Below are 27,226 nucleotides of genomic sequence, written 5' to 3' on the forward strand. Positions count from 1 at the left end.
AAAAAAAAAACCCAAAAAATACTCCATACAGAGTACAGCATTGTCTCAAATGATCCTTGTTCACAGGGGGCTACAGAAGAAACTGAAAACACTTTCAGGAAGCATGCAGGACGAGGCACCTTATTGTTGTCAGGGTCCTATACAAACATTTTTTGAATACTGTACTCTCGACTCCTTTAGACACCAAAGAAAGACAGGAACAATAAACAAACAAGACAACATCACAACTAAAAAGCCAAAATGACACCGTGATTTTCGTCTTTGGTAAAAAAAAAAAAAATGCAAAATGGATCGGATTACTTTAAAAAAATTAAATACATTTTTAAAAAACTATAAATCACTTGTAAAACAGCCCCAGCACCCCCTCCCCCCCTTGCCCCCAAATGACCAAAGAGAGAGGCATTCAAATAAAAGTTCTGCAAAAATGGATCACTTCAGTGGGGATCAGTTCATGCTACTCATCGTATTTCATGCCGCCAATTTCAAGACTGAAACAGTTCTGTGCCAACAAGAAAATGGTTTCGAGCAGGGTTGTCAAACTCATTTTTGTCGTGGGCCACGTTGTAGTGACCGTTTACCTTGGAGGGCCGTTATGACTGTGAAAACATCTAAATAAGTCAAGAACAATGGTTCATTCGAGCCTGTTTAAGTTAGTGTCAGGAGGGGTTTGGTCACAAGAAAATGCTTCCAATATCTCGCTTATTTATTACATATGACAATTTGAAATTTTGATACAGATTTTAGCAATCACCCTAGAAGTTGACATGTTTGATTTGCTTTCGCGGGCCACATAAAATGATGCGGCGGGACAGATCTGGCCCCTGGGCCATGTATTTGACACCTGTGGTTTAGAGCAACCATGAATCAGGAAAGGTTAGCGGTAAAAGATGAAATAATGTCTTCAAAGCAAAAAATATTCACCCTTTCACGCACCCTGTAGCCTGACAACATGAAAAGCCGTCCACTGTAGTAACCGCTGTCCCTCAAAGGGTTAATAACAGAACTCGGTCTGCCAACAGTCTGTTAAAATGTTTGTCTGAATTAGCATTAACTGAAGTGATCTTAAAGGGGAGACTTCTGCGGATGCTTAAACATCTCAGCAATATTAACAGTCAATTCTCCCTCGCCATGATGCCACTTAACAAACATCTGCTATGCAGCAAACATCTGGTAAGAGGCAAAGCGGCAGCTGTTTTCAACATTTTTAACATCCTTAAACGGTACAACTGGAACACTTCTAAAATGATGCGAGCCAAAATGTAGGACCTTCGAAATAACACTTTCAGATTCTTAGTAATAAAATAACATTGTTATTTATTTATTTATTTTAAATTGTTTACACGCCTCTGTTTTTTCCACTTCCAAACTCTGACTTGCACTGCATTTGCTGAAGAAAAAAAATTTTTTTTTTACCCACGAGGATCGTTAAAGTTGCATTTAATCTTCCCCTCACTGCAGGTTCCTGCATGCATCCTGCTGAAAGCAATAGAGGGAGCACCGAGTCAAAAACTTTACTGGCCGCTCAGCTGGTTGCTGGTCCGATAGTGCTTAATTGCACTCTCTGTTGAACCAGAGGAGGCATGTGGGGATACTTGAGTTTGATCCCACTGTGTTGTTAAGTAATTGGTGGCTGTGGCTTTCAAGCATACGTCACTGGTTTCCTATAAGAGAATATGCTGTTGTATATTCTCAATGAAAAAAATCACTCATGCGTTTTGGATTGTGGAGGCGGCAGGAGCTCAGTCTGCACTTATTCCGCACTGAATGGTCAAAGGTTAAATAAAGCAATTGTGTGACAACAAAGGTGACAACAAACCGGCTTGTGTGCTTTTACTGCACTGCTACGACAACCTTCAGAGATGTGTTCACTTAGCAAAGATACAATTTTCCAGGCTTCAGTGAAGCAAACAAACAAAAGCAGTCAATCGTTTGGACAAACTTGTTCATGATATTTGTTCAATGAGAAGATAAATCCAAACTTATGACCTTCATGGTATGGTCCCAAGTTATAAACAGCGCACGTGAAACTAGTTTGCCTACAATTCTAACTTTAGCAGCTGACTGCCTGAAAATAATTTTTGGGGCTGTGGAAGTATCAAGATTCAACTGTATTATTACTGCAGTAACTTTTACTTTTATCGTTTTCATGGAAGGGAGCCAATTTTGTAATCTGCTCAGCATCGGCTCTTTGCCAGTAAATGAGCTACATTCATTACACGTATCCTCATCACCAAATGAGATTGGAAAGAAAGTGACAAACTGAGCAGGCAGAAGGAAGGAAAAGTAAAAGAAGACTCACAACTGCTAGACTACATAATCATAGTAATAATTATTGAAAAAAATAAAAGAGTTGACATTTTGGGAGTAGTTTAATGAATAGTTAAAATCGGCTTGAAGAGTGAGTGATCAAATCCAGCTTGAATAAGCGTGGGGCTCTTGCTCTAGAAATCAGACCAAATCCGTCAGGCAGTATGGAAAAAAATGAAGCGCTGTGACTTGCAAAGATCATCCCTGATGAATTGTTCTCCCAACACACACTTGGTTGCATGTATTGATTAGGATGCGAGAATCATCATCTTTTTCAATTCTCAAACTCCACTGGTTCAATTCCTGGATTCGACTAAAGATCCCTCCAGGCAACCCTGATTGCAGCATTTTCACACTGTAGACTCTGTAGATTAATTGTGGCAAAAAAAATTCTTTCAATTTCTTGTGCAGATACTGCATAAGAGAGAAAAAAAGTTGGCATGCTGCATGCTACATGTACAATATCTACAGTGCATATGTCCACAGTCTGTAAACAGCATTGGTAGTTGCACTGGGCAGTATTTATTATGCACAGGCTCGCTCTCTCTCTCTCTCTCTCTCTCTCTCTCTCTCTCTCTCTCTCTCTCTCTCTCTCTCTCTCTCTCTCTCACTTAAATGTTTAAAAGGTATCAACCCGGCACCCACACAACAAAGGACAGAGAGAAGGTAGCATTCTGAATGGAGGACATTAGATACTGCCATAGCTGCAACCCACAAAGGATTAGCAGGTGACATGTTTGGAAACACGACAGCATCGTGTGTCTGTGTGTGCGTGTGTGTGTGTGTGTGTGTGTGTGTGTGTGTGTGTGTTTGTGTGTGTGTGTGTGTGTGTGTAGGCCCACTACTTTCTACGGCACGTTGCAAAGAAAACAAGCAACACAAGCGCATTGCTACATGTAAGTGAAGCTGAAGGAAAAGGATTTGAAAGATACTGAGCCAATCTATGTTCCGTATTTACAAAATAAATAATGTCCGTAATGTCCTGAAAGAAACAAAAGTTTAGACACGTGCTGCACACAACTTTTGAATAATATCAAAAGTAACAATAAAACGACAGGGTGGCCGGGATAATCGCAAGTAAACTTAAAGGATGGTACTGAAGGGTTGCCATGGTAATGGAGACACCATTCTTATTCTTAAGTACCGTATTTTCTGCACTATAAGGCACAGCTAAATGCATTCAATTTTCTCAAAAGCCGACAGTGTGCCCTATAACCTGATGTGCCTTTTATATGGAGATAGTCTCTTTATATTCCCCATCGAGTTGTTTCCCTGTTCGTGTTCCTATGCCATCTAGTGGTGATTATTAGCAGGAACCAATTGTAACATAAAAGGGTTCGCCAACATACACTTCAACAGAGAACTATTTTATGAGCTCAGCGCAGCCATTATGAAATGAAGATAATACCAAAAGCATAGTTAACTACTGACTAAACGAAGGAAGAAGACTTCAAAGGATATTTAGCCCCTTGTGGATGTGAGCCCACGAGTTTTATGTGCCTTTTTGTTGAATCAATTGTCTTCATAACTTTTGTCTTTATTGTTTTTTTAATGCCATTTGTATTTATAAGTTTAATGTCCATGTTTGTGACCAGTTCTCATGTCTTTGTTGTTTGAGAAGACTCTATATAAATGAAGCTGTATTGTTTTGTATTGTATTTTATTCCCTTTAATGTAGCACCATCTAGTGGATGCATAAGGCAACCGCAGCCACTATTGTAACTTCTATGCGCCTTATAATGCGGTGCATACGAAAACACTTTTAAAATAGGCCATGCATTGAAGTCCGAAGTGCCCTATAGAAAATGAAGTATGTTGCTGTTGTGATTTCAGTTAGCGCTACCTAAATGTTGCTATAAGACCTCACAGCTGTCTTGACAGTCTGACCTTATGCAGTGACGTGCGTTCCACGAGCTGGAAGGGGGCAGGGTCAATCTTGCAGTTATTGAAGTTGACCTGCTCATCAAGCTGCATCTCTTCCCACTCTGCAATCTACAAAACACACACACACACACACACACACACACACACACACACACACACACACACACACACACACACACACACACACACACACACACACACGAGAGGATCGTTCTCGTTAATTAAATAAAAAGAAAGAACAGGACAAATGAGATAAAACATTGATGTGGAATGTAAGATTTTAAACCGCCCTAAAAATATAGAAACCAATCATCATAAATTATATATTTTGGGCTTTATAAGGCATAGTGAAGAAGAATATAAAGCACAAGAGTTTTATTTGCTGTTCAAGACCGTAAACTCCTTTGAGGCAGTATATCAAATTAGAAGCAGCAATTTTTTACATTTACTTTAAGATGAGAAGACATCTTTATGCAGTCAGTGGAGTAGCCCCTGCTGACCCTTAAACAGGTGACACTTAAAGGCAAGTTTTGATTCGAAGCTATAAACCTGGAGCAAAAGCACTCCTGAAAAATGCTCAGAGGAGCTCATGCATTTATGTGTGTCGTCAGTCACCACACGGAAGGCTTAGAAATTATTCGATGGCGGAGTTGAAATAATCGGCTCCATCTGATAGCCAATCAGTGGACTGGGAACCCCACTAAAGTGGTCTCTAAATCATATGTGCTGCGAGGGAGGGTGAGTGGTGAACCAGGAGGGGGGAGGTAAGGTGATGAATCAGCAGATGTGAGGAATGTGGAGGATCAATTCAAAATGGGTGCATACATGACGGAAGATATTTGTGATTTTGATGGTAGAAATGACAATATCTTGCAATATTTGAATAATGTAAGGTGCAAGATTCAGCACCGGCAGCGGCAGAATGTTAAAGGTGGACATATTAGGGTGAACGACACTTTTAATTGCTTGTACACAAATACTAGAGTTGGGTCTCTGGAGTGCCTGCACACCAATCAAAAGAATGAGATGAACCTGCAAAGTAAATATTTTATTTTCCGCCTGTTTCTAAAAACCTAATATGTGAGCCGTTTCGGCTCTTTTGCCCAAATGTTACGTAACAGTGGGGTTACTTTTCTGTACACCTCACGGCAGCTAGGCCGGCCGGCTGCTACCCAGAGCAACGTCATGGTTAAACTAGCCAGTAGCGGCTTTGTGCAAGAGCCATCCATTTGCAATCTGGAGGGCTGAAACACCACATCAAGCCAAATGGTGAGCAGCGTGACATTGAGTTTTGTTTTTTTGTTTCCTGCACAGTTTCGTGCAAATGTCTGATGGTCGGTGTTGCCTCCGCGAGGGAGAACAGGATCCCCTCTGTCTTGCCGAGGCTTTCGACTCAGAGCAGTAAATGCACCAGTGGACTTACCTCTCTGATGGTCATATCATCTTCCACAACGTCGTCGTCCTGCGAATGTAAAATGCACACACAAAAAAATAAATAAGTCAATTCTGTGAGACTACAGATTCTCACAGATTCAATTACAATTTCAAGGAAGCATATTGTCAGTATGATATGATGTATGAAATCTTGCTGGCTAATATTTGTGCTTTTAAACTGCAGGATTTCTATCATTGCAGCAAGTGGAATGACACATTAGAGACGCATGGTCACCCATGCATCACATCATGAGCGTTGCAATGGACACGAATGGAATGAGTGACTAAAGGAGCGACTACAGTGCATTTTAGGAGCGAGGGAGTATGATGTGTGCGATTTCGCACCAGATGATCATTATAATGATGGATTGTCACCACCCTCAGAGCCTCTGGCTGATAAATTCCGATTCGACGTTGCCATTGTTGACAAGCTGGAAAAGCAACCCCTCTTCCTTTGAAGAAAAATACAGTGCGTGTTCAGTTATGTGCTGCCAAGCGGGTGTTTATTTGCTCCGAATTTAATGTGTGTGTTAAGGAAAAATGGGAGGGAAAAGTAAGCATAACCCTGGGGCGGATGGGAGCCTGAGCTCATTTATCCTCATCGCTGCAGTGGACGACCTGTTGGTAACCTTAGCAACTGCAGCCGTGGGGTAGAAAGAGGTGCTCCATGCAAGCAGAGGGCAGTTGTGTCTGGAGTTGATGAGACCAAGCGCAGACACGTTTCAGAAGAGCGGAAGCTGTTACAGCTCCAGATGGATTTCAAATTGAAAGTCATAAAGGATGTTGTAGGAGTCATACTTCGGAGCTGTAACGATGGTAACAAAAGTTGTCTATAAATGCCCACACAGCTAAGAGCAAGCAGTACAGTGAAGTGTGTGAGGTTTCCTCAGTTTTTAAGTCACGTTTTTCAATTCAGTCACCTCGGCGGGAGACGTTAAAAATACAAAGATCAATTAGTTAATACTATAATTCAAAGAGTGATCATCAACGATATGTTTGAAAATTCAAATGAAGGACACACAGAAAACAAAAAATTAAATAAAACAAAATAAAATCATCATATCCTGTACTGGGAATGAAACTGTCACCGAAAAAAACAATTTCATCGTGCAAAATTATGCCATGCATATCACTCGCCAAATTTGCATTGAAGTAACGACAAACACAACATAAGGGCACATACTGTATATTATTGTATTCACGCTTTTCAAGGTTTTTCAACTTTGTCGGCGAGACTTACACCAACCGTTCCCTTTTGGGACATGTTGAAAAGATGCTTCAGATTTTTTGGCCCTGTTGCTTTGACAGGAATGTGACACTTTAGTTTAAACGAATCAACAATATTTTTGATCAGTCTGACAAATCAAGATCAGAATAAATCAAAATTCGGATTTTCACTACAATTCATTATTTTCATCAGATGTAAGGGGAAAAAAACCTCCCCAAAACGTATGTTAAGTAGCATTGCGTGTCCTCTTATTTGGTTGCCTGAATAACAGTTTAAATTGTCAAAGTAATAAAAAAAGACATTCCAAAGTTTCTCCCTGATGCTCATGTTTCTAGTAATGATGTTTCTCTAAGCGACTGCCAGACAGTAAACGGTGCAAGAGGGGAACATTACAACAGTAATCACATGCAGGCAATTAACTGCTGATTTTCCTGCTACTAATGATAACTTCTTTGCTCATCGTTTACAAATTCTATTACCGGTACTGTCTTACCACCTCATCTGATTAGGAGGCAGGCTTTTACACCATTGTTAATGGCTTTGTCGTTAATACAATGCTGTGGGGAAGGAGAATGTTCGGCTCTGCTGCACTTCTTTTCTACGTTATCCATTGTTCTTCATTCTTGAAAATCGAATTACAAACGGCTACCGCTAGGTCGCTCATGGTTTTTCTTTCTTTTATTGAACTTCGGAAATGATAACAAAACTGTTTTGTGCCTTTTTCAAATGCTACAATCATGCTGTTGAATTGCTGCCCCCTCGCCCTCCCTCCAAATGATAGGTAGGTATTCATTCAGTTGATGACGAGGAAGCTCAACCGTGGATATAAATGAATGTATAATTTATTCGAAGTTTTCCAAAAATGGCATTTAAAACATCTGCTTGGGCTTCAAGATCTGTATTTGGCCTCAACAGTTGGAGGCTCCAGATGTTTCAACCACTTAGCTCATGTTCTCCCACTATCACTTGAGCGAGTTATCCTCCAGCTACTTTTTTGATGCAATGGAATGATTGGTCAAGGTGTCAGTTCATCTGTGAAAATGGACAGCATTTGACCACAGGAAATAATTTTTACGTGCACCGGAGGTGGGCAAACTTATTCTCAACGGCCACATTTGATTTTTGAAAAGACTGCTGGGTCAGGTGATTAAGAGGCGAGGTATTTAAAAAAAAAAAGAAAACAAGGAAAAAAAAAAAGAGTCAACCATATAAAATATTCAATTTTTTTGATTTGCTTCATTTTGAAAGATTCAATTCTAATCAATTATCCACCTTTTAAATTGGAACGACATTTACATGTACTGTACATGTAGATGTGTTTCTATTAGTCCTCCCTCAAAATATATTTTTAAACCAATGATTGAGAAGTATGACGTTCAAATGAATAGATACAAATTATTAAACCAATTTCAGGAAAAAAAAAGTATAGATAAATGCAGCAAATATCGCATTGTGGATTAAAGAATGGAGCATGCCTTATGTGCCCCACGGACCATACTTTGCACACCCTCAATTTATCACCCACTGAACACAGTGTTCAGTGCAAAAGTTTCAATATTTTTTGTCTCTGGGTGATAGCGAAAGCAGTGATGTGTGAAACATACTCAGAAGTCATTTTAAACTGGAAAGCGATTGACAAGTGGTTAGTCTATCGCCCGCTTTGTTCACCCAGCGGTAAGGACGCAGATCAACTCACCATATCGTTTTCTGCAAGCGTCAATTCAACGTGTTAAAGATTAGTAATAAAAAAGATGCATATTGCCTTGAGATTTCCCCCCAAAGATGGCATAAGAAATTAAAAAAAAAAGGAAACAACAGCAACCAAATAAACAGACAAGAAAAGAAAACCCTTGAGCCCACAAGTCATCATAAATAAAGCATGACAGCATTATGAAAACTCAAGAAGGGGGAAAAAAATAATGAGAAAACTGAGACAGAGGCTGGGCGTCATCATTTCTCTGAAACAGACTACTGATGTCATTTACTCTGCATCAATATTTCACGACCGAGATAGAGGGAGTGGAAGAGGCGGGCTAGAGGTGTGAAGGCTTTTGAAAAGTCATAAAGATGGACGAAGAGGGTGATGCGGGGACACATCCACATTCCCAAACAAACAACAGGAGAACAGAGGGACTAACTTGATCCCTCCTCCATCACAGGCAAAACCAGAAGATTTGAAAAATATGTTTGGATAAAGTCATCCATAGTCTTGACCATGCCCACATAACATTTGAAAAATGTAGAGTAACGGCTGCTCTCAACATCACCATTTGACAAAAGAAGACCAGCTTATAGTGGGAGAAAAAGGCCACAGCCCAATGAAATGCACCCACACTGGCGCCACAAGGCTTTGTTACGTATGACTTCACTGTCGAGTTGCAATGACTAACGGGCTAAAAAGTGATTCTGAAAGCCCACTTAACACATCCAAAAATGAACTAATAATGTGTTTTCTCTGCACAGATCACACAGCGAGCCTGTAATTGGTACTCGTTTGAAACATTGTTGGTCTCCTGGTAGGTCTTACTATTAACCATCAATGGCGGATAATTGCCTCGCCGTCCAACAATTAAATCCAAAATATGTATTCATTTTATTTTGAAATAGCAGCAACATAACCACATAGATGTATTGTGTTATTGTTGAGAAAGCAGCTTGGGAGAGAAAGGATGTGCAAAATTTGTTAACGAACCGAACAAAGAGTGGCTGTTAGAGGAGGCAATCTGGTGGTAACAAATTTACAAGAGCACCACCCATCACAAATTCAAGGTAACAATAATAAATTCCGAACGTTTGCGACAAATAAATGTCGCTCCTCATTTTCAGAGAAACAAATACTTTATTGTTGCACAGTTTAGGTCATCCCCATGTTGAGACACACCTCAAACTGCGTTCCGTTTCCAGGGTGACGACAGTTTTTTTGGTTTTGAAGTAGAAGCACAAATTTGTGCTACTAATATGCTTCACGCCGCCACGGCTAGATGGCGGTAGCAGCCTTCACAACATCCGGCCAGCATCAATTCAAGCGACTGTATTTTCTGCACTACAAGGCGCAGCTAAAAGCATTCCATTTTCTCAAACACTGACAGTGCGCCTGATAATCCGATGTGCCTTATATATAGTTTTACTGTCTCTTTATATTCCCAATTGAGTTGTTTCCCTGTTAGTGTTCCTATGCCATCTAGTGGTGACTGTTAGCAGGAACCAATTGTAACGTAAAAGTGTTCTGCCCGGCACTAATTGACATGTGCATCTGCCAACACACACTCACACAGATAATTACTTTGTGAGCTCTGCGCAGCCATTATGAAACGGAGATAAGACCAAAAGCATAGTTAACTCCTGACTAAACGAAGGAAGAAGGAGACAAGCAAGACTTGTAAGGATATTTTCCACCTTGCCTGGAAGAACATGCAAACTCCGCACAGGAAGGCTGGACCTGACATTCTGAACTTAAAAACAGTGACTCAAACAGAACCACTCGTTCACCGTGCAGTCCGACAAATTGATATGCCTCGATGTAGGAAGTACAGATTTGAAAGTGCTGAAAAATGTGTTTCTCATTATATGTTCACATTCAAAGGTTTAGAATGAACGGGAATAACATTTGTCTCACCCCAAAGAAACCCCTTAGGCTGGGTGGTGGCTCCTGGTGAAGGGAATGGCATTGCATACAGAATGATGAGAAAATCCATTTACTTTGCTGACATGATCATGTGATAGGTAATCAAGAATTGTTTGATTTATCACATGCCATCAAAGCAAAGCAGATGTTTATGGGATTTGTATTTTTTTCAATTTCCAATCAGATGCTTAAATCAACGATTGCCGTCCAAAAATGCAAATATAGCAATTGGTAATTTGACAGCAGGCTACGTCACAGTCAAAGAATGACAATTTGTCGATGCACTTCTCATGCATTATCCTTTTTCGCTCTCATACAAGGTGAGCTGTTGCTCAAACATGCCTTCGTATGAAAATATATGATTTTCCAATTGTAATACAGTATGTATAGCTGCATGCACAGGAGAACTCACTCTCCCAGTTCAGAGTATTTAATCCACCGAGCATCGCAGACTTCCAAACACACAATCTGACTTTGGGCCACTCCAGAAAGGCGATGCCAACTCTGGGAGGTTGTCACTGATTGGACACCTCGGGTGACACAGAAGGATGGAAAGAACAGCATGCCAGGTTTGAACAGCCTCAAACTTGTCGAACATCTGACCACTTGTTTTTCAAATAAAGTAAGATGAAAGTTATATGTAGATGTTTCGGGAAGACTTCTGGAGCCACAAGTGTTCAATTTAAAATAGAAATAGGGTTTCAGAAAGGAGAGCGGCCAGCTCAAAAGCAGGAAAAAAAAAGATTCCTGGAGTGTTAAGAGCTTCAACACAATAGTGTGGATTGAATAGATTTTGATGAATTGCTCTGATTAAGTATTTCAAAAATTTTTATATTTCTGTATACATACAGTATATTATGTGTGTCATTAACAACAAAAAAGTGGTGAGCTTGCTTGAGTTGCCTTTATTAATTACTTAGAGTGTTCCACTGTGCACTGAAAATTCTGCTAATGCAGAATGGCGAGAATGATTTTTCCCCCCTCTGTCACGAAGCAATAAATAAGTGTGGCCATTGCAGTGGTCAAATGTTCTCCATAACCTCTCATGACCTTCGGACCAATAAAACAGATTCAGCAAAATGGAGCTAAGTTTTGAAAATCATGGAAGCAAGCAACAACCGGCAATGAGAGGTCAGCAGGCAGTTTACAGGTTTAACAAGAAGAGACTGTTCAAAAGTTGTTGGCGCAATGGCACAGATGGGCTTGGGGTCAGCATTTCCCAGATCACAGGCCATTGGCATGAGCAATTAGCCCTGGAATGGAATGGTAGCGTGATACATTTTGATTGGCTGATGAACCTATTACCCGGCGGAATCCTGGCATTTGGGTTGCCTTCAAATGATGGCTCTCTTACCACAACAGATATCCGGACTCGTTTTGACTGCCTCCTGCTGTCAGGAGACACGGGGCTCTCGACATTGTTGTTTTTCTTCCACCAACCAAGGACAAGCAGACAACATTAAAAGCACCCTTCACAGCTGAAGAAATTTAAAACAAACAAAAACAAACTTTCCTGCGAGGACTAAAAATGTATCTTGCGAACAGACTGCAACGTGGTGGAAAGTTAGTTGCAATACGTTGTAGATTGAATGAGAAAAAAAAATAATACCTTTGATTCGCTCTCTCGGTTACAATACTCAAGACAAAATGGAAAATAAGTGTCTTGTACTGGCGTTGGCTGAGATATCAGTGTTGTTCATTGGATTGATCTGCTTTGCGTGGGAGGTACTGTACTGTCGAGTGTGAAGCATGTATGTGAGAGTGTGAAGCATGTGAGAACAGCAAGTCGTGAGCCACTGTGTGTGTGTGTGTGTGTGTGTGTGTGTGTGTGTGTGTGTGTGTGTGTGTGTGGGCTGCTGTTGGGTGCGTTCAAGGATAGGGTTCTCTCACCTCCATGAGCTCCGCATCTGGACTGGCACAAAACAAGTTCTTTAGACTGGAGTTGCTTGAATGATCCTGTGAGCCTACGAGACAAAAATGACCGACGCTGTCATACATTGAACAGGATTGATGTCAAAAGCTCTCCAAATTTCAAGATTTGGACTTTTACTAATAATTCTTTCCAAAAATATGGCTCAAACGCTGCTCTTAAGGTTGTGACCTGTCATCATGCATGACATCATGCAGGACGTCAGCAAATCTCTTGAGACTTGAGTTCAGCAAACATCTAGAAATGCGTTTTGCTTTTGCAGTCTTTTTATGACACTTATAGAACTCCTATACTGGAAAATGAGTTGTGTGAGTCAATTTAAAAAAAACAAAACACAAAAAACCCCCAAAACAACAAACTGTGCTATATGAGACAGAGGTTTTATTGTTATTCCTGTTTGCAAATGCAAGCCATGATCTGAAAAATGAGAATTAGTTGTCCTGTGTATCAATAATTCCCCGGAGTTAAAATGATGAATATTTACACTGACACTGCCGAAGTTCCCGATTTTTCATTTTTCAAGATGAACGAATCAATCTCTCATTGAGAAATAAATAAAGTAATAGTATGACACACCGATGGGGATATCAATGGGCCGCTCCACCACGGACGGTCTCTTCAGAGCAGGTTTCAAGGGCTTCTGAGGAACTGGACGAGTAGGACTGAATGACGATTCTTCAGTCGAGATCTGCAAACGCACATAGAAAAAACATACAGTAAGTGAAATACTTTTGACAACTACTGCAGGATAAACATCCCTCCATCCATCCAAACTTCTGCTTATCTGAGGTCAGGTCGTGTGTGCAGCAGCCTCAGGAGGGAAGCTCAGACTTCACGCTCCCCAGCCACTTCATCTAGCTCTTTCATGGGGATCTCGAGGCATTAAAGAAAGTCTCTCCAACATGAATTGGGTTTTTCCAAGAGCCTCCTCCTTCCAAGAACCACCAAATCTGGCTCCTCTTGAGCTATTCAACCTCTCAAAGGGAGAGCCTGGACACTCTGCAGAGGAACCTCATTTCATGTGCTTGTATCCGTGATCTTGTGCTTACGGTCAAAGCCATACAACTCGTGACCATACAGGCAGGTGAAGGTGGAAATGTAGATTGACCAGTGAATTGAGGTCCTTCTGGATCAGCTCCCTCTTCACCACGAAAAACCAAGGCAGATTTTGGATCAATTCAGTTCCTGTAACAATCCACCTGTCGAGGCTACTAAACTGGAACAGTTCTAAGCCTCAGCTGTGCTTACAAATCCTGGAGTCGATAATAGCTTATGAGCATAATGGGTGGCAAAGGACAGTGATGACGGTGTCACTAGAAACAAATCCAACTAACTGCTAGCACTGTGAACACTGGCACCCCCCCCGCCCATAAACCCTGAATAGACCTTTTCAGGAAAGCTGAGGAGTGTTATCCTCCCTTGAACAAAGTAGTTGGAACACACTCTCTGGCCTCACTTCACTCCAGATGTTCATGTGATGTTGCAAAGGTGTGCCAACAAGATGGAACCACAAAATCCAGAATCTTTAGGAGTTCCGGGCGGATCTCACCCATCCCACGGCCAAAGAGGAGCTTCAAGTTCTAAAGCATCCTTGAATTGAATTTGCAAGTCGAATATAGCACAACATTTTTGTGAGTAGTGTATACAAACAACATCACTTATTCAAAATAGTCCCGGAGCGGACCGGTGGTTAGCGCATCAACCTCACAGTGGATTTGATCCCAGGACCTTCCTGTGTGGAGTTTGCATGTACTCCCCGTGCCTGCGTGGGTTTTCTCCGGGTAGTCCGGTTTCCTCCACCATTCCAAAAACATGCATGGCAGGCTCATTGAACACTCTAAATTGTCTCTAGGTGAGAGTGTGAGCGCGGATGGTTGTTCGTCTCTGTGTGCCCTGCGATTGGCTGGCAACCAGTTCAGGGTGTCCCCCGCCTACTGCCCAAGGACAGCTGGGATTAGGCTCCAGCACCCCCCACGACCCTTGTGAGAATAAAGCGGATCGGAAAATGGATAGATGGATGGAAAAGAGGCCCTTCACTACTAGACAGCGAGATCACATGCAAGGAAATAACCCGCTAAAAATTAATGGTACAATGTTCATGCTGCAACATGTTCAACACTGAAGACCCTAACATACTATCAGAAAAGTCACAAAATCTGAATCTGGTATTTGGAAAGTGGATGAAATTAAACTCTGTTTCACAACGTGTGTAATAATTTCTTTTTCATTTCAAATCTGGTTAATTTTTGTCCAAGGAAATGTGTAAATGCACCCGTAAGCAGCAAGGGAACAAAGAAATGAGTTGAAAGTTCCCTGTGACATCTGACCTGGAAGCGGACCTCCTGACTTGCTCTCCGGTGGTCATCTTCGGCGTCAGAGTTAGAGACAACAGACAGGCGCTTCTTCTCTGCTGTTGCCCGCTCTCTGATGAACTCCAGCCGGCGAGGGCGTCCTAGCTGCAGAGACAGCAGCGACTGGAGCTGAGCACGCTCAATGGAGCCCAAGAGAATCATGGATGCTGAGGAAAAAGCACAGAGGGGAAAACGTGACGACAGTGCAGTAACATAGAGAAGTTGGAGGGGTTGTGAGAATGGTAATGAGTCTAAAGTCGAAAGAAGGGGTGGGCAACTTAAATGCTGGAGGCCGTCACAATTTTTCCATTAGTGCTACTGGGGCGTACCCAGAGAGGACCATGCACTTCCCAACCAAATGTCCACAATGCCATTGTAGATATGGACAAAATACATGCATACATGCAGAAAATACATTTCATTTTGATAATACTGTACATCTTTCAATGCTTGTATGAAAGATCCACGATTGTAAACCAACAGCAAAGGGTTTGACACAAACACCACACTGTATGCGTTCCCAAGTGCAAAGTGCTCTGTTGCATAAAACTTACCATTGAAGGATGGCACAAAATTGCTGAACAAGAAACCAGTATGACATGCATGAACTCATTTTGGTCATTTTTTTTCTCACAATCAATTCACTCAAAACCTTGATATTACTGTTTGTCCTGCATGTCATTCCAAATCCACCCAAAATTATTGGGCCTCCCCACGTAGCAGCAGGCAGGATAAGACTGAAACTATAAATGTCTTCCATCTATTGGGGAATGGTGATTTTACAACTTAAAACTACAGTTGACCCCTGCATATTGGCACTTCGGCAGCCACGGATTCGCAGTGGATTTTATACGATTTTTCAGGATTTTTCTCCATTTCCCCTCCGTTCTTCACAAAATACTAATTGTTTATCGGCATTTTTTGAGGATTTTTTTTTTTGGGGGGGTGGTTATGAAAGAAATCTATAATGAAAAATAAGTAAGTAAAATTCTCCCCCACCTCCCATCCCCCAAAATGAATTGTTTAGGGGTGGGTTGAAGTATTTATTAAGGGCTCCCTGAAAATATTGTTTGACATTAAACCTGTCCGTGGGGCAAAAAAGGTTTGGGACCTCTGTGATAGGACACATGCAAAACCAACTGAACAGATTTCAAACGCTGTTTCACCCTTGGTGTTCATGTGTGCTTGCGTGAGTACCAACTTCCACAGCAGCGAGCAGGCTGACTGACAGACGAGGTGATGAAGCAGCACGAGTGAACGTTGATGGCGGATGTGAACAAACACGCATGTAAATGACCATTTATCGAGTGTGAAAAAAATATCTTCTCCATTTTTGCTCATCGAGCGCCAAGTCGATAAAGTAATTACTGTGACAGGCCTAGCCACATGCCACCTGGGAGACACAAAAAGCATGTGGAAGAAGATGCTCTGGTCACATTAGACCAGAACCTCTTGGGCTAAATGCAAAACGTTGTTTGGCGAAAAAGTAACAATGCACATCACCATGAAAACACCTTCACAATTGTCAAACATGGAGGTGGCAACATCATGGTCTGGGGCTACTTTTCTTCAGGAGGGACAAAGAAGATAATGACAAGTGATGCGAAGATAGATGAAGCCATTTTGGACAGGGCCATTTTGGAAGAAAATCTGTTGGAGTCCGCAAAAGAACTGAGACTGGGATGGAGGTTTATCTTCCAGCAAGACAATGAACCTAAACACAAAGTAAAATCTATCGTTGAATGGTTCACAACCGAAGGTATCCAAGTGTAAGAATGGGCAAGTCAAAGTCCAGACCTCAATCCAATTGAGAATCTGTGGAGAGATCTAAAAACTGGTGTTCACAATCGCTCTCCATCTAACATTACTAAGCTGGAGCTGTTTTGCAAGAGTGGGCAAAGACTGCAGTCTCTCGATGTGCAAAGTTGCCGTAGGCTTCAATTTTTTATTTGTTAAAAAAAAAAAAAAAAAAAAAAAAAAAAAAAAAAGGTTAAAATATCACCTAAAGTTTACGTCACGATTGTGTCCCACTTGGTGTTGATTCTTCGTCCCCCCTAAAAATAATAATCATCCAATTTTACATCTTTATGTTTGAAGCTTGAAATGTAGCAAGAGGTCAAAAAGGTCAAGGGGGACGAATACTTTTGCCAGGCACCGTGTATATGTGTGTGCCAGTTTACTTGCTTTAACTCAGTGGTGTTCCTTTTTTGGGGATCAGTCATTATTAAATACACGAACATTAATAACAAATACTGGAACTAACGCATGAATAAAATAATAATAATAATAATCACAGTGTCAAGCAGGTTTCCGATGGACAGCACTAATACAACAATTCACCTGTAATGGGAAGTCAAAATTAACAACTGACTTTGACTGAGAGCCACTTGAAATAAATTCTGGCTGTGACAAGACCTTTTGTCCTCATGCGCTTATATGGCAAGCGCTGTCTGTCCACGTTTGAAATAGGTGAGCTTAGATAGGGAGACTTCATTAACCACATGTGGGAAATTAAATTGAAATTGGCCCATTCGAAACACAGTCACTGACTAAAATAAGGCAAAGAACACATTTAATTTGCCCATGTCCGGTGTACACAAGTATGTCGACTAGTGCAAGAGAACCTGTATAACTAATCGTGACATTTAAACATGAGTGACTTCACTAATGTTACCCAAAAAAAAAAAAAAAATGCTTGTTCCCCAATAACACCATCTGTATTGTCACCCACACAGTGCCCAATGAGATATTACCCCACACCCCCAAGCAAACATATACATCATTGTAACCCGTTTTAAAGTTCATGTGCTAATAAGGCTCTGTTTGTAGATCCTACTTCTAATGTTTTAGCCTTAGCTTTGGAAGTTGACAGAGTTGCTAAAAATTCATTCACGTTATTTTCTTCACACCCTGCTTTAAATAATTGCAACAATAAGCACTGTTACTGAAACTTCTATTTTTCCTTTTTGGGGTGGGGGGATTGAATGCAGCAGGTAATTTGTTTCAGAACATCTGCATGCATGCGACCATCACAGACTGCCACATTTGCACTGTGGTGCTCCAGTGAAGGCGGTAATATCCGCAAGCTGTGGCAAGTTAAGGTTGTCAATCAATTTCTCGATGAGCGTGGCACCAGGCTGGCTTATTTCTTTTGGCCACTGAATGAGCAGTAGTGCTACACATATCAAAAAGGAAACCAGAGTTGTTGACGACCTGCTTTTTCTTGCTGTTCAAGCGGTTTATATTATAGCTCAGTACAGTATTGTCAAGTTGTTTTCATGTGGACAAATGCAAATGGGGAGTGTACACTCCAAAACGCCCCCACTTGCAACATAACTGCAAATAAATAACACCAATTCGATAAATATTCATTTACTGTCTGAGTCAAAGGTTCAGACACACACAGTTCATGCTTTTGAATGAGAAGGTTTGTGTGCGTCTCACCAGCTGATTCCACCAGCGCCAGAGTTTTGAGGTGACCCGTCAGCAGGACATTATGAAGGTCTCTGTAGCAGCAATTGAGTGTGATGTAGCGCACATCCCTCACCATGATGTCCTCGACCCGAATATTGTACTTCCTAAGAAGAGAATTATGAAGAAAATTAGCTATAATTACGGTTCCCTGTGAAATAAACACAATGACAAGAAAAATATTGTAAAAAGGGCCAAGTCGATTGTAATTTTTGTCATTTCATAGTCATTCAGTCACACAGCCACCACAGGACATTTTTACGTATATGCATCCGGTGTATGATCAATACTCGTTTTGATAACTGAGTCCGAAAGCTTCAGCTTCCGTCAGCTAACTAGTCAAATCACACGTTTGAGCGTTGACACGTCATTCTGGATGTTAGCGGCAGTGACGGCACGGCCATGCGGACACTTGCATCAGCAAAATTGTACACCAGTCGTAAACACTCAGCTCTCTTCCTGTCTGAGCTTGCCAAAACTTGCACACGAGGCAGCAGTTGCTTGACGTCTTTGCTGCCAAGCCTGCTCTTTGTGCCAGCAAACGAGATCTGGCCAACTCTGCTCTCCTTGCAGTTACAACTCAATACATTGACCTCTCTTTGATACAAAGTCAAAATAATGACGATACAAGCCTATCGCTTGAGAATAAAAGACCAGAAGGTTGAACTACGCTGGTAGTCAACTTGACAAACCGAGCTTGAAGAGCTCGGTCCTTTTGAAAAGCCGACTACTGCATCTCGTTTTTTTTTTTTTGAACCGCTTTTGAAGACTGCATCTTCCTGTCAGTCAGACCTTCGTGCTCTGTGGTGAATAAGAGAGAATAATGCAATCAATTGGCTCCAACTGGCTATAGCGACATCCAAGAGCTATTCGCCTGAGAATACAAGTGCAGCTGATGAAATCTGATTGGGTTTCTTTTAATTGAAGCCTCAACCCCATGCCATGGGGAAATTTTTCTCTGAACCATTTTCGCGTAAGCTTCACCTTATGAATCTGAGCAGCCAATAACAGATTTATAAAGACAGAAATCCAGGCTCAAGAGTCATCCATATTTTCAAGGACAGATTGAAGTGACGTGTGTGTATGTGTGTGTGCATGTGTGGATAGAAAAGGAATGTGAAATGATCCAAAGCGCATGTGATACATCGCGAAAACCGGGGCCAATTCACAACCTGAAATTGCCCAATAAAAACCAAAGAAACACAGTGACAGAAAACACACTCACGCCCACAGAGATGCAAACACATGCACGCAGATTGTCATTATGCAACTGTTCCCACGCTTTACTAAAATGTCCCTCTAACACTGGAAGGGAGAACTCGCTGTTTGGATAATGTAATAGGACTGTGTTACAATATATATGCACCAAAAACAACCACCCCCCGCTCACCCCCAAATATAAAAGAAATAATCACCGTGAATGTGCGAGCAAATGCACATCCCGTCAAATGGGCGCATCACACTGCCTGCCGTTACACAAGTGTTCCTGTGTGCGTGGGCGGCTAGTTGCGTGGGGGCGAGGTGGATATGTTCCAGTATGAGTAAAAAATGCATTAGGTTTAGAGGAGGCCACATGCGCTACAGTAGTTCCCTTTCTCTCCTATCCCACAACCACATACTCAGGGTAGCATTTTTATATCCTGCACAATGTCTCTCTCTCTCTCTCTCTCTCTCTCTCTCTCTCTCTCTCTCTCTCTCTCTTCTCTCTCGTTAGTTGGTGAAGTAATGAGAGAAAAAAAAGATTGTCCTCAAACTTTGTAGGTGGTGGGCACATGGGTAAAGTAATTATATCGGATTTTTGCAAAACTATCGATAGCTGGATTTCAGATAAATATTTAGAATTTGTATTAGTGCAAAAAAGTCACGATATGGCTTTCAGGTTTAGTTTTTGTGCATGGATTATTATCAATAGAGCTGTGATACGCTGCGGGTATTCCACATTATTCAGCCCAGAACTCGGCAAAACCATTCTGCTATTATACATGATTTGGTCACTTCATGTAAAGTCTCTGTTCCTTAATACCTTCACTTGTCTATGAAGAACAATTGCTATTTTGCAGCGACAAACTAGTATGACCATGCAAGGTGAAAGGGAGTTGACATTTTGTTTCATTAATGTGGATATCTGTGCACGCGGGCGAGTGTGTGTGCGCGCATGTACTCACATTCATTCATTGTGTTGCTTTATTGGAAAAAAAGACAAAAACTAATGAACAGAGTGGACCTAAAACTAGCCCATGAGGTTGTAACATAGAGTAAGGAGAGATGAAGAAGAAGAAAGCTGAGGGTTAGAGAGGAAAAGCATGATGAAGAGATAGGTGATAGAGTTCAAGTGAGGTGCAGATGAAGAAATCGAGGTATCCGAGCAGGAGGCCAGAAGGAGTCGCCTCAGGGGAAGGCCACACACAATGATGAACAGATGGGGGATTGAATAATAATAATGATTAAAAAGAAAAAAAAAAATCTCATTACTCTCAATTTGTAAATGATGCATCCAAGCTATCAATGTTTCTTAATGATTTGGCAACATCCATAACAATATAAGGTTCCAGACAATTAAGAGAAAGTGAATTCTGTGCTGTCTCGCTGAGCTCAGAGAACCAGCAGCAGCTGGCACTTCTATTCGGTATTGTTTGGTTGCTATAAATTATTAATGGGAGTGAAGGCAATTAAAAGCAATGCAATGCTGAGCTATTGAGCCAAGCACCTCCAATCAAACTGTGCCCTCTCATAAAGCATATTTCATTCAGAATTCCACTTGACAAAAACTGTGAGAAGACAGAAGCCAGTTTAAAACATTGATTGGCAGTTAATATGGGCACGTCGCCACAAATCACATCATCCTTCCACCCATCCGTTTTGAAGACATGATGAAAGCCAGAAACTATCCCAGATAACTTAATGCTGCTTTTCCATTCACCCAAACAGGCTTGTTGCAAGATGTGGCGGCATGTCGCAAAGTACAGGCCATTCAACGCACAGACCGCAAAACTCTATGGGGTAAAATAGTGCAACTACAAGCAAATAGCATCGCTGATACTATAAATATACTTTTGAAATCGAGCTCTTCATCATGGCTGATGTCAGCCGTTAGCATGTTCCAGTGTTTGAGCATGTGCTACATTGCCAAGGTAGCCGCCGTTTTATTGTATGTATAGGTAGCTATTGATTGGAATATAAATTTTCTGTTTACAGCTGCTGGATCTCCGCCTTAACGCGGGTCTAGCCAGACTTCTCTGAAGAATCTAATGTACACCTAATTACTTAATTCTAAGTTTTTCCTGACTCTATAATGCATAATGACACCTCGTTCGCCTTCTCTGTAAAAAGTGCTATTTGTTGTAGTTTGTCACCACGGAGGAGAGGATACGCATCATGCCGCTCCTTGCTGCTGATGGTTCTGAAAAGCGGTTCCATTGGAATTTTGCTCCAACAATGTCCACTTTACTTACTCGTGGTGTCCCCATCCCAGCTCTGGGAGATAGGGCAGCTTCTTGATCCGGATGATGGAATCGTAGAGGGAGGGCTGCAGGGATTGTGCCACCGCGTTGGCGAGGATCACGGCTATCATCACAGGCAGGATGTGAGAGATCTGCCCAGTCAGCTCGAACACAATCACCGCAGTGGAAACTGTATGGGTGACCGCTCCTGACAACGCTGCTGCACCTGTACATGAGCAACAGGACGGTGCGCTGAGCAAAAAGAACGAGCATCAGTTGATATGAAAATACTGCACAGCAATGACACTCTAGGCCAGGGGTCACCAATGTGGTGCCCATTGGAACCAGGTAGATCCCAAGGACCACATTAGTAGGCATTGATTGTTTCAGAAGAGTTCAAGAGTACAAGTAGCACCAGTCAAAAAATGCATCCGGAAGAAAAAAAAAAAGATATACAAGTCACCCCTGACTCCAAGTCACATTTTTTAATAGGGTAATTTATATGATCAAAACTGAGACCAAGAACATTAGCGTTCAGACTTGCATCCAAAATCCTCATTCCCTAATTGTGGGTGCGTGTCAAAATGCTCTCTGAGCCCGGACTGCTTCACTCCAATCGTTCGGAAACTAGCACATGAGGTTTTTGACCTATTGTTATTTTGTTTGTTTTTAAGTTTGACCTATAAAAGCGTGCACAATATGAATTTTACCATGCATCATTCACAGCTATGATGTTTCAGAATCAAATTCCAACTGTTGCTGAACCGAAGTCTTAATTCATAAATATTATTATTATCCCCACCTGCTGCCAAATGACAGCAGAGATAGGCTCGAGCCTGCCTTCAACTCTCGTGAGGATAGGCGGTTTGGATAACCGATGGTTGGATATTATGATTATTAGTATGGAAACGTGATTTGCCAGAGAAAAAAAAATGAGAGCAGATTCAGAATCAGTGCAAAAAAATTTATCTAGAAAAGTTTCCTTGCAGCTCTGATTTAAAAAAAAATGACCATATTTTCCACACTATAAGGCGCTTCAGACTATAAGGCGCACCTTCAATGAACGGCCTCTTTTAAAACTGTTTTCATATGTAGGCTAGACCGAATTATATGCCGCATGAAAAAAAAAGTTACAATAGTGGCTGCGGTTACGTTAGGCATCCACTAGATGACACTACGCTAAAAGGAATACAATACAATACAATACAGCTTTATTTATATCGAGCGTTCACAACCGCTGCAGCTGAAACAAAGCGCTTTACAGAATATTTAAAATGACACATCCGAGAAATCAGAATATTGATTCATATATAAGGTACATCGGATTATAAGGCGCACGGTCAGCTTTTGACAAAATGGAATGCTTTTAGGTGTGCCTTGTCATGCAGAAAATACGGTAGTAATGTGTTGAACATCGCAATGATTTACAGTTGTGTTTGTCACTCAATAGTCACCATTTTAACTCAAGAACATTGTGACAGAAGAGACTTCAGTTCAGTTCAGGTGAGAGCATTATTGTCCGAAAGGGGAAATGCAAATATTTATGATAGTGTATATCAAAAGTTGCAGTGTACAATTTTTGTCAGCCCATGGGATGGAATCCTGCATTACAACAAGAGAGACTTTCACTATGTTTTCATGTAGTCAATAACACTTCAGGTGCCGTCAGCTGCTGGGGGTGTGAGTCTTTGTGTTTCTGGTTATTTAATATGGTTTTAAAGATGTGAAACCACCATTTTGAACGAAGATAGACTTCCATCGTGACGTTGTGCATGAAGGATACGTCACAGCAAATAAACACATTTGATTGGACGCCTTGTTATGAACTGGGGCCCAGCCGCGGTGGAGGGCAGGCTTTACCGGCCCACTTTTCCTTGGCAATTATCTAAAGTGCGTGCCACATTGCACAAGACAAACTGAAGGACAAAAATTAATTCCAAAATCAATTCATTTGCGGAAACACAGTACAGTCCTGATGGCAAAGGTACTTGGAAATGTTAGCATCATCCCTAACATGTTATCTCAAAGTTCTGAGTTCCTTCATATGACATTTCCAAAAAACTGTTTCATCATTGAGGAAGGTTTTACCCTGACAACTGCTGAGAGTAATGTATAGAAGCAGCACTATTGATCAGTTGCTCAAACTGGCACTGCAGTCTCTTTTCCCCAAACCCAATTACTATTTCGCTCCGCTTTTCAGCTCATTCAATTCAAAGAGAAGTTCACTATTTCCATACCGTTTTTGACCAATAAAGTGTTGCGGATAACAATACAAAAGCTGCAATGGAGCGACACGGGAGAACAAAGTGAAGAGAGCCTTCATTGCTCAACCGGCAAAACGGATCAGACCCGTCAAAAGACTGAGATAAATACTCGGGGATGGTGGGAAGGCGTGGATAGTGGAGGAATGAAAGCATTCAAATAAAGTGAAAAGGGGTTACAAAGCCAAGCCAAATAAATGGCATTCCAGAGTTGGAGGTTTCATTGTTCTCTCACATAATTTAATTAAAGTTGGCTGCGTGCCGTCCAATTTCCTCCCTCTGATGGATGCTGCGCCCCATCTTCGCATTTAGCATGCACCACAAGCTCCTCGGTGGATCTAAAGAGGCCCATCAGAATGTCAAGGCCTGAGTCATTAGTTGTAGTGCACCACAACATCAGAATAATCATAACAGACAATAAACACAATCTGCAGCCTCTAATGGTACAATCAAATTAACTGCATATGGGGTGGCGGGAGCTCATCTGAAAGGGCTCAGGCTTTGAAGCCGGAGGGCAACTTTTCGAGTGCCGCTGCAGACAAACATAACAATGGCAACGAGCTGTTGGAAAGATGTTCATCTGCTTGTGTATCAGAGGAGTGAGACACACTGATCTTCGATGATTGATTGAACTGTCACGTCTGTGTTACACTAGGACTAGAGAGGAGAGAGAATTTAACCCTTTCAGAGACAGCGGTTACTAGCGTGGACAGCCTATCATGTTATCAGGTTACAGCGTGCATGAAAGGGTTAAAGATGTTTGTGTTTGAATTATCCCTCCATCCATTTTTCGAACCGCTTAATCCTCACTAGGGTCGCGGGGGGAGCTGGAGCCTATCCCAGCCGTCATCGGGCAGTAGGCAAGGGACACCCTGAACCAGTTGCCAGCCAATCGCAGGGCACACAGAGACGAACAACCATGCGCGCCCACACACACACCTAGGGACAATTTAGTGTGTTCAATCAGCCTGCCATGCATGTTTTTGGAACGTGGGAGGAAACCGGAGCACCCGGAGAAAACCCACACAGGCCCGGGGAGAACATGCAAACTCCACACAGGGAGGCCGGAGCTGGAATTGAACCCGGTACCTCTGCACTGTGAAGTCGACGTGCTAAGCACTGGACTACCGGGCCGCTTGTGTTTGAATTAGAATGGTGGAAATGGGACACCTCACAGTGAATTAAAACATTTTGGAATTGAGGCGCATTCGCCTGGGTACAAAACACCTATCTGGTCATGTGATACGATGTAGAAATATAAGCCCACAAGCTTGCAAAAATCTGAAAAAAATATATACAGAATATGATCATTTTTGCAGATGGGGGAACAGGTAAAGTTTTGAGACAAAAGATAAGCCAACAACCTTCAGGAAAAAGCACCAAGCCTACTCAGTCTATGTGTATGGCAACAGGCTCACAAATGAGGAAATGAAGCCTTCAAACAGCCGCCCCCATCAAAAAAACCAAACAAACAAACAAAACAAACTGAGCGCACTTAAATGCACCATTTGACTGCTCTCACCTTCCTTACACGAGGAGGTGACGCTTCCTCAGGTAGACGAGGAAGTGACGCTTCCTCGTGTCTCTTTCCATTGTGAGCGGACGTGTTCAAAAAACATTTTTTTTTTTTTTTAAAAAAAAAGCATGGTTTCGGTTTTCGAACAATTCGGATTATGGACGAAAACGGATTATGAACGAAAACCGAGGTTTGACTGTATACTGTACTTTCATTTCCAAACTTCTATCTTTGTGAAGATAGACTTTCTGCGATGAAAACTTTAGGGAGAAGACCCAACTGAAGCATTGCACTTCCGGTAGCCCATAACCCCGAGACAGGACAACAAATAAGGAAAGGTGTCCCATTAATTACAAAAGCTACAATAAGCGCAATAGCGAGTTGCATTTGTAATCATTTCTTTTTATTTATTTTAATTGGCAGTCATAAAAAAAAAAAAATGCTTCATGAGTAGCTGGTCCTCGGTGCAATAAAGGTTGGGGACTACTGGTTGAGACAATCAGTATTGCTAGGACTCCTGTCATCATGTTTTAAATGACTGATATTTTTTTTTCCCGCCCAACACACACACCCACGCGCACACACACACACACACACACACACACACACACACACACACACACACACACACACACACACACACACACACACACACACAAACACACACATTCACGCACAATATTTTATACAGTCCTCAGGGAATGCAGGATAATTATAAACAGGTGTAGCAGCACTTGACACAAGAAAGTTGGCATATATTTGCTTACCAACAACAGCATAACCTCCTGGTACGATGGGGTAGATGGTACCATCTGTGTTGATGCCATCTGGGAACCAGGCCGCCATGCTTTCTCCCACCAGACGACCAAATGCCGCCCCTAAATGATTGCATTTTAATGAAGCAATTAATTAAACCACTAGAATATCTTTTTGCTTTAACTACACTCTCTCACGCTCTTGAAAAAGTATAAACTCACGATGAGTTGATTCTCGACCAGAACAGATGGGATTACATTGGTACTGTTTCGGCTTCTCATCAGTTGAACAGTCTAATGTCACAACCGAACGACTATTCCTTTTTAGGATCGTCCTCAGGATTAGAAACAAGATGTACTGCATGTGGTAGGTCAATTATGAACATGTATTTTCTCTCGAGTACTTTACTGAATGAGTCAACTGAGTTTTGCTTTGCTAATCAATGATCACAATTGTAATTTTATTTCAAATATACCTAGGCTAATTTCTAATGGTGAACACACAAACAGACACATGGGTTGACGTGCCTTACCGATAACAAATACTGGCATGAAGGCCCCACAGGGTACTGGAATAGTTGTGGCCAGTGCAGACATCCAGAACTGCGAAGAAAAATGATAAGAGTTTAGAAATGACAATGAAAACAAAATGGAGAGTATTCACTGAGCTTCTGCCCGCCATCTCAATGACAGTGACTAGAATCCCCCCTAGCAAGGAAGAGGTGGCAGTACTGTACTGATCTTACTGCTGAAGTTAGATTAAGTTGTCACATTCCCTGTTAATTTGACAGACCTTCAAATTAGCTCTGAATAACGTGCAAGCTCGAAAAACTGAACAACACTGCATAAAGTGATTGGAAGAGTAATGAGATAAGAAGGCAAAATAAATGTAAATACTGTCATTTGGTATATAAATACATACATGCACACATATACAGTATATATATATATATATATACTGTATATATATATATATATATATATATATATATATATATATATATATATAATTATTTGTGTGTGT

General features: G+C 41.5%; 1 protein-coding gene across 5 annotated transcripts in view; it reads right to left on the bottom strand.

The window, feature by feature from the left end:
• The window catches only part of LOC109510818 (chloride channel protein 2), a 92,639-nt gene that overhangs the window by 4,874 nt on the left and 60,539 nt on the right, over nucleotides 1–27,226 (bottom strand). For 2 of the 5 annotated variants that reach the window (XM_019861421.1, XM_019861423.1), the window contains 11 exons: nucleotides 26,736–26,805; nucleotides 26,215–26,325; nucleotides 21,683–21,896; nucleotides 18,204–18,337; nucleotides 14,736–14,926; nucleotides 12,985–13,096; nucleotides 12,369–12,442; nucleotides 11,833–11,907; nucleotides 10,470–10,502; nucleotides 5,615–5,653; nucleotides 4,195–4,299 (listed from right to left, as the gene is read on the bottom strand). In XM_019861421.1, the coding sequence (XP_019716980.1) occupies nucleotides 4,195–4,299; nucleotides 5,615–5,653; nucleotides 10,470–10,502; nucleotides 11,833–11,907; nucleotides 12,369–12,442; nucleotides 12,985–13,096; nucleotides 14,736–14,926; nucleotides 18,204–18,337; nucleotides 21,683–21,896; nucleotides 26,215–26,325; nucleotides 26,736–26,805 (1,158 nt within the window). The remainder of the gene's footprint in view (nucleotides 1–4,194; nucleotides 4,300–5,614; nucleotides 5,654–10,469; nucleotides 10,503–11,832; nucleotides 11,908–12,368; nucleotides 12,443–12,984; nucleotides 13,097–14,735; nucleotides 14,927–18,203; nucleotides 18,338–21,682; nucleotides 21,897–26,214; nucleotides 26,326–26,735; nucleotides 26,806–27,226) is intronic. The other 3 variants (XM_019861422.1, XM_019861424.1, XM_019861425.1) reach the window with 2 other exon arrangements.

Source organism: Hippocampus comes, unplaced genomic scaffold (assembly GCF_001891065.2).
Source record: "Hippocampus comes isolate QL1 unplaced genomic scaffold, H_comes_QL1_v1.1 scaffold122, whole genome shotgun sequence".
NCBI lineage: Eukaryota > Metazoa > Chordata > Actinopteri > Syngnathiformes > Syngnathidae > Hippocampus > Hippocampus comes.